The sequence below is a fragment of the Dipodomys ordii genome, unplaced genomic scaffold, assembly GCF_000151885.1.
Source record: "Dipodomys ordii isolate 6190 unplaced genomic scaffold, Dord_2.0 Scaffold69, whole genome shotgun sequence".
Classification (NCBI taxonomy): Eukaryota; Metazoa; Chordata; class Mammalia; order Rodentia; family Heteromyidae; genus Dipodomys; species Dipodomys ordii.
This window is the reverse complement of record NW_012267285.1, coordinates 225,244-233,228: the sequence shown is the minus strand read 5'-3', so window position 1 is coordinate 233,228 and position 7,985 is coordinate 225,244. Positions and strand designations below refer to the sequence as shown.

Below are 7,985 nucleotides of genomic sequence, written 5' to 3'. Positions count from 1 at the left end.
CCCGGCGCGGCGGGTCGGCGCTGGGCCTCGAACCGTGATCCTCAGGCCTCAGCCTCCCCCCCTCCCCCGGGGGGAGTACCCCGGATGACAGGCCCGCCCCCCCCGGACCCCACCCACGTGGTGACCTTCCCACTTCCTGGCAACTTTCTGGTGCTGGCTGGCCTTGAACTCGGGGCCTGGAGTCCCCGACTTCTCCCCTCCTCAAGGCCGGGCGCTGCGCCGCGCGCGCCACGGCGCCACGTCCAGCTTCTGGGCCCCTCGGAGGCCTTCGCGGACTTTCCCGCCCGGCCTGGCTTTGAACCGTGATCCTCGGGATCTCCGGCCGCCTGAGTGGCGGGGATCCGGCAGGCCCGCGCCTTCTGCTTTTCTAGTTTGACTCTGACCCGTTCCCTTCTTTCTCCCTCCCCACCAGTTTCCTGCCTTCGCTCTGTGGTGTTGATCACGGGTGGATAGATTTATAGGTTCCATAATTGATGATCATTTTTTTTTGGGGGGGGAGGGATAGACTTCTGGGGGGTCTTGGTCTGTAATCCAGCTTCATTTCTATATTTGAATTTGTGTGTGCGGGAGAATAAAATTTGGGGGAGCTGATGAGTGATGGCAATAATGATAAGGCGATGTCTAGAGAAAGGAATGAATGATTCCCCTTGACTCTCCTGTCCCCTAAGCGAACCCTTAACCCCCTTTTTTCTGCCCATGCTGATTGATAGGGTTCAGGGGTCTGTATCTGTTGAGTGCATCTTTTGGAGCAGGTAGATTCGAGCTGGGGCTGAGAAGATTTCTTTCTGGCTCCCTTTTGGATTAAGTCCTCTAAGTTGGTAGTGATTCTTTAATGAGGCTGAAGGGATGGGGTAGAGTTCTTGGGGGTGCGGGGAAGGGGGGGGAATATGACACTGGGAAGGAAATAAAAGCAAATCTCAACTTCATGATCCAAACCAAAGGGTTTCATTGCTAATTTTCTTTTGTCAATCATGGGGCTTGAACTAGGGGCCTGGACACTGTCCCTGAGCCCTTTTGCTCAAGGCTGGCACTTTGCAAACACTTTGAGCCACAGCGCCACTTCCGGTTTTTCTGGTGGTTCATTGGAGATAAGACTTTGAATTGCGATCCTCAGATCTCAGCCTCCTATAGCTGGGGTTACAGGCGTGAGCCACTGGCCCTGTTGCTTTGTTATTTACTTTGTTATTTACAGCCTGTTTGTTTGGGATGCAGTTTCTTGGGTAAAATAACAGATAAATAATAAAAATACAATAATAATAAAAATGATGGCAGCTCTTAGGGGATGTTCTTGGTTGCGTTTACATTTTAAAGCAAAGACTGTGTTGGTGATCTAGTATTTCTTGGTGGTCCAGTGTCTTAGAAAAAGAAACTATGATGAACGCCTTTTAAGTTTCACAAAATAGGAAAATATAAGAAAAAGTAAATTGTCCCTTTTTTGGGGGGCTGGTCTTGGGACTTGAACTCAGAGCCTGGGCACTGTACTTGAGCTTTTGCGCTCAAGTCTGGTGCTCTGCTGCTTGAGCCAGCGCTCCCCTTCCAGTATTTGGCTGGTTCATTGGAGATAAAGTCTCGTGGACTTTCCTGCCCAGGCTGGCTTTGAACTGTGGCCTTCAGTTCACAGCCTCCTGAGTAGTGTTAAAGGCACCTGGCTAAATTATTATTGTTTTATAAATGACAGCCGGAATGACTAAATCAAAATGATTTTTTTTTCCTTCTTTTCCGTTGGTCGTGGGGTTTGAACTCTGGGCCTGGGCGCTGTCTCTCAGCTCTTCAGCTCAAAGCGAGCATTCTACCACTTGAGCCACAGCACCACTTCGGGTTTTCTGGTGGTTGATTGGAGAGAAGAGTCTTTGAATTGTGACCCTCAGCTCTCCTCTTCTTGAGTAGCTGGGATTACAAGCATGAACCACCAGTCCCTCCCTGCCCACCAAATGATGCCTTTTGAGACAATGATTCGTTTTCCAAGGTGGATGGGCCTGAATGTGGCTATGTGATTGTATTGCATACTGGGAGTTCTGGGCTCTACTGGAAAGGTCTGGAATAACTTTGAGATTAACCAGGGAAACTCCCATATCAGGAGCCTGAAAGATAAATCAGGAGCTGGTGCTCACACCTGTAATCCCAGCTTCTTTGGAGGCTGGGGTCTGAAGGATCACGCCTCCAAGCCAGCCTGGGCAGGAAAGCCAGTGAGACTCTTATCTCCACGTAACCAGCAAAAAGCCAGAAGTGGAGGTGTGGCTCAAGTGGTAGAGCACCATCCTTGAGCAAAAAAAAAAATGTTTAAAGGAATAAGTTCCTGAGCCTTGAGTTCAAGTCCTAACACAGCTACAGAACACAAAACAACCCCGAAGGACCTGTCTGGGAGCCAGGAGTAAAGTGGATTTGGGGTTCTTCCCATGTAGGAGTTGAGGTGGAACCGCATCCCCGGGCACCGCACACCTCTATCATGGAGACGGAGAGCGAGCAGAATTCCAGCTCTGCCAGCAACGGTGCCAGCTCGGGCAGCAGCTCCCGGCCCCAGATCGCACAGATGTCCCTGTACGAGCGGCAGGCGGTGCAGGTGGGTGCCATGGTGGGGGGGGAGGTGGGGGGGTCCCCCTCCATTTCTTCCCAGCAGTCGGGTCAGGGCCAGGAAGTGTGTGTGTGTGTGTGTGTGTGTGTCATCCGTGCTCCTCGGGAGGCTGAGATAGGAGGATCGTGGTTCAAAGCCAGCGCAGGAAAATGTGTGAGACGATCCATCAAAAAGCTGCAAGCGAGGCTGTGGTTCAAGTGCCCAGGCTGGCTTTCAACTGCCATCCTCAGATCTCAGCCTCCTGAGTAGCTGGGATGACGGGCGTGAGTGAATTCTTTAGAAGCTAGTCTTCATTTTTCTTTTCCTTTTGTCTTTTCTTTCCTTCCTTCCCTGGCTTCATCCTTCCCTCCTTCCTCCCTTCCTTTCTCTCCTTCTCTCCTTTGCTTGCTCCTTCCTTCCTTCCTTCGTTTTCTGGAGCTTGAACTCAGGGCGTTATACTCTCGCTTGACTTTCTCACTTGAGGCTAGTGCTCTACCACTTGAGCCACGCCTCCATGTGTGATTTTTGCTGGTGAATTGGAGCGCAGAGTCTCTTCTTGGCTTTCTCTGCCCAGTTGATCCTCCAGTCTCAGCTCCTGCCTTCTAGGATTCCAGCTGTGAGCCGCGCGCCCACCTGCCTTTCCCTCCTTTGCATATGAGATCGTATGTATCCGTCAATGCCCAGTTCCTGGCAGGTGATCCAGACTTAGGAGTTGGCACAGGAAAGGGGTCAGGCCACATGGAGCACAGTCCCCCGTCTCCTCCGTTCCTCTGCCTCCTTCCGAGACTACAGGGAGTGGCGGAGAGCTAGAGCCCGGCGTGCTGGGCGCGGTCCGGCGTCCTCGGGTCCTGTCCGTGGACGCTGGGCGCTGAGTCTCGCGTGCTGTCGTGTGTTCCGCAGGCGCTGCAGGCTCTGCAGCGGCAGCCCAACGCCGCGCAGTACTTCCACCAGTTCATGCTGCAGCAGCAGCTGAGCAACGCGCAGCTGCACAGCCTGGCCGCCGTCCAGCAGGTGAGCATGCGCGGGAGGGAGGGAGCGAGCGAGCGAGCGGGCGCCCGGAGCCAGACCCCCGTGTCCATCCTCCAGGTTAAGAAGTGGAGTCGCTCCATGGCTGCGGGTGCTGTGCGCACCCCTGTCATCCCAGCTCCTCAGGAGGCTGAGATCTGAGGATCGTGGTTCGAAGCCAGCCCGGGCAGGAAAGGCCCTGAGCCTCTTTTATCTCCCATGAACCGAGAAAACCGGAAGTGGTGGCTGTGGCTCAAGTGGTTGAGCGCCAGCCGTGAGTGAAAGAGCTCAGGGACAGCGCCCAGGCCCTGAGTTCAAGGCCCAGGACCAGCACCAAAAAATGGGAGAGTCACCTTGTAATGGTTGGATGACTGATGGAGATCTGGGGTGTGCAGTATGGCTGCCACTAACCATGTGGAGAGAGAGAATGTGTGTGTGTGTGTGTGTGTGTGTGCTGTGTGCGCATGCGCTCACACACATCTGCCAGAACTTGGGGCCTGGGCGCTGTCTCTTGGGTTTCTTCACTCAAGGCTGGTGCTCTACCACCTGAGCCACCCCTCACTTGCAGCTTTTTTGCTGGCTGATTGGAGGTAAGCGTCTTGGATTCGTCTGCCTTGGCTGGCATTGAACCTGTGGCCTCCTGAGTGTGTAGGATGACCGGTGTGAGCTGCGGGCCGGGTTCCGCAGGGAGCTCTTGAGCACTTGAAGCGTGGCGAGTCCAAACTGAAGTACAAGTGTACACATTAGTATGCAGAGCAGCTCCAGCGATAGGTGTATATACATGATGTGCAATATATATATACCCAGTGTACTGTGCTATGTGTACGATATACTATTAATGAAATATATGTACTACATACATGAAGTACTATAAGTGATATAAATTAAAGTGTACAGAACAAATTCACAGTACACATAAGTGTATTTTTGTTTATTTTTTTTGTTGGTCGTGGGGCTTGAACTCTGGGCCTAGGTGCTGTCCCTCAGCTCTTCAGCTCAAGGCTGGCGCTCTACCACTTGAGCCACAGCGCCACTTCTGATTTCTGGTGGCTTATTGGATCAAAGAATCTCATGGGCTTTCCTGCCCGGGCTGGCTTTGAACCTTAATCCTCAGATCTCAGCCTCTTCAGTAGCTAGGATGACAGGTGTGAGCCACCAGCGCCCAAGTGATAAATGTATTTACTAGTATATATACTAAATACATAGTATATATGTTACATATATCCTGTTTACACTAAATATACATACTTATACAGTAAGATATATTTACTATACGTCTATACTATGTATAGTTTGTCATACATATGTTTACTATGCTTACTATGTATCTATGATACACTGTAAGCATATAGTATATATAAATATATACTAAACACTATACAGACAGTAGTAAACCTATTTATAAATACTATGTATTCTATAGTATATCTATATACTATAGATATGGCGTATATGTTTCTAGATACAGTGTACATATCTATAGTACAGAGTATACATTTAGTGTATGTAATGTATCTGTATTTTAGCTAGCATATAATATAGTGTATGTGTACTATCTAGAGTGTATATGTATCTATCGTTCATCTACAGGATAGATGTTTATAGTATGTCTGTGACATGCTCTGGTACCTGTACTGGCTGCTGTAATATATGTGTATGCTATGTACATGCTAGCACATCTACCTATAACGTACGCCTGGATCTGTAAGGTTTCATGGAGTCATAATAGAGTCATAGAATGTCTACGATATACTGTGAATGGACACACATAAAATTACTGAAGCTCACACCTTGTGTTGCTTCTTGGCACACACGCAGGTGTGCTCATGACTCGCGTGCACTTGTGTGAGCTGGCTGTGTTCTGGCCGTAGCTCCTGGTGGACTTGGGTGAGCGATGGGAGCCGGGAGGCCGGCGGGCCCCGGGCCCTGTGCGCAGCGGCCGGGCTTGGCCTGTGTGGACCCGCGCTGCTGCGGTCGTGGGTGTGTGTTTCCCTGTCCGGAAGGACTGTGCTGTGAGCGCTATCAGGGAGACAGACGGGGCTGCGCCTCACGTCTCCCTCCGTCTCCCCTCACAGGCCACGATCGCTGCCAGCCGCCAGGCCAGCTCCCCGAACCCCAGCACGGTGCAGCCGCAGCAGGCCTCCACCACCCAGGCCTCCGTGAGTTCCCCTGCCACCTGGCCTCCTCCCTGATACTTGCCTTGCCCGGCTCCGCTCAGAACGTTGATCTCACCATGTTTACTGAGCCAGCGTGGGAAATTTCTTGCCCTCCCCGCCCCCTTTTGTGCCTATACTGGGGCTTGAACTCAGGACCTTGGTTTTTCTTTTAGGTTTTTCCCTTCCACCCCCTCAAGGCTGGCGCTCCACCACTTGAGCCACAGCTTTCTTTCCGGGTTTTTGGAGGCGAGAGGGTCACAGTCTGGCCTCGGATCTCAGCCTCCTGGGTGGCTGGGATGACAGGCGTGCACCACAGTTCCTGGCCTCACCTTTCCTTTGACCGGTTTTCTTGGTGTGCCTCACAGATGAACGTGGCCACCACATCGGCCGCCCAGCTCATCAGCCGATCCCAGAGCGTGAGCTCGCCCAGTGCCACCACCCTGACCCAGTCTGTGCTGCTGGGCAACACCACGTCCCCCCCGCTGAACCAGTCCCAGGCCCAGATGTACCTGCGGGTAAGTGTCACAACCGGCCTGGGCCAGGGCCGTGGGTTCGCATCCTGCTTTCGCTGCTCAAGGGTTGAGCGGCAGCTCTTTGACGCTCCCTTAGCTGTTTGTTTGTGGTGTGGGGAAGGAAGCCAGCCGGCCATGGGCACCAGCCTCCAAGCTGCAGAGCTTTTTTTTAAATGCTGATCCTGGATCTTGAACTCAGGGCCTGGGCGCTGTCCCTGAGCTCTTCAGCTCCAGGCCAGCGCGCTACCACTTGAGCCACAGCGCCTCTTCCCGTTCTCTGGGGGTTCATTGGAGATAAGAATCTCGCAGGCTTCCCTGCCCCAGGCTGGCTTTGAACCGGGATCCTCAGATCTCAGCCTTCTCTGGGTAGCTGGGATGACAGGCACGAGCCACCAGTGCCTGGCTGAAAGCTGTTTTCTTTACCTCAGTTTACCCAGATACTTAGTGACCCCTGGTACGTGTAGCGTGGCTCAGGATTATATTGCTAGAAGATTCGCCTTTAGTGTCAAAGGTCGTCTAACATTTAAACTTCGGGCTCGAGTACAAAATCTTTTTTTTTTAGTGCCAGTAATGGGGCTTGAATCAAAGTTAGTTAGTTAGTGCTCTACTACTTGAGCCACAGCTCCACTTCTGGCCTTTTGCTGGTTCACTGGAGCTAAGGATCTCATGGACTCTAGCTGCCGGGCTGGCTTTGAACTGTGATCCTCAGCTCTCAGCCTCCTGAGGGGCTGGGGGGACAGGCGGGAGCCTTGTCTTCTCTCTGCTTCCGTCTCCTTTACCCCCCTTCCTGCTCTCCTTGTCAGCCACAGCTGGGGAACCTGTTACAGGTAAACCGGACCCTGGGTCGGAATGTGCCTCTCGCCTCCCAGCTCATCCTCATGCCCAACGGGGCTGTGGCCGCCGTGCAGCAGGAGGTGCCGTCCGCCCCCTCCGCCCCGTCGCCCGGAGTCCACGCAGACCCCGACCAGGTCAGTGGCGGCCCTGCTGGCCGGCGCCCGCCTCCACCTCCGCCTCCGCTTCCGCTGCTCTCCCTCCTCCCTTTTCCTTTCGTGCCACTGTCCATTCCTTTCCTGCCTTTTTCTTGCCCCTTTCCCTTCCCTTCCCTTTTCATTCAGTGTTCCTTTCTTTCCCTTCCTTCTCTTTTCCCTTCCCTTCCCTTTTTGTTCCTTTCCTTTTCTTCTCCTTTCCTTTCCTTCTCCTTTCCCCTTTTCCTTTTTTTCTCCTTTTCTTCCCCTTCTTCTTCCTTTTCCTTTCCTTTTCCCTTTGCTTCTCTCCTGTCATTTCCTTTTTCCTTTCCTCTTCCCTGTTTTTCCTTCTTTCTTCCTTCCTTCCTCCCTGTCCCGTTCCCGATCCCTGCAGTGCGTGGGTCCCTTTCCACGCTGCTTTCATTTGAGAGAGAAGAGTAGGATTCCCTCACATATGTACATCTGGAGAAGGTTGCTTTATTTTTTTGTGCTGGTGCTGGGACTTGAACTCAGGGCCCAGGTGCTGTCCCCTTAAAGCTTTTTCACTCCCGGCCGGGGGTCTAGTACTTGCTGGGGGCACACCTCCATTCCACTCGCCCAGCCTGGTTGGCTTTGAACCGCGATCTTCCCGGCAGCCTCCCGAGTGGGCCGGACTGCAGGTGTGAGCGGCTGAGCAAAGCCCCGTTTGCACACGTTTCAGGTGCAGAACTTGGCGGTGAGAGCGCAGCAGGCCTCAGCGCCCGGGGCCCAGATGCCAGGCCCCGCGCCCAAGGCCGTGGCGCCCGGGGCCTCCCCG

General features: G+C 53.0%; 1 protein-coding gene across 1 annotated transcript in view; it reads left to right on the top strand.

Moving 5' to 3' along the window:
* Window positions 1–2,406: 2,406 nt before the first annotated feature.
* The window catches only part of Phc1 (polyhomeotic homolog 1 (Drosophila)), a gene marked incomplete at its 3' end in the record, with an annotated part of 7,237 nt that continues 1,658 nt past the window's right edge, over window positions 2,407–7,985 (top strand). Inside the window, exons 1-6 of the mRNA XM_013023571.1 lie at window positions 2,407–2,560; window positions 3,452–3,562; window positions 5,632–5,715; window positions 6,078–6,227; window positions 7,028–7,192; window positions 7,890–7,982. Coding sequence (XP_012879025.1) covers window positions 2,447–2,560; window positions 3,452–3,562; window positions 5,632–5,715; window positions 6,078–6,227; window positions 7,028–7,192; window positions 7,890–7,982 — 717 coding nt within the window. The remainder of the gene's footprint in view (window positions 2,561–3,451; window positions 3,563–5,631; window positions 5,716–6,077; window positions 6,228–7,027; window positions 7,193–7,889; window positions 7,983–7,985) is intronic.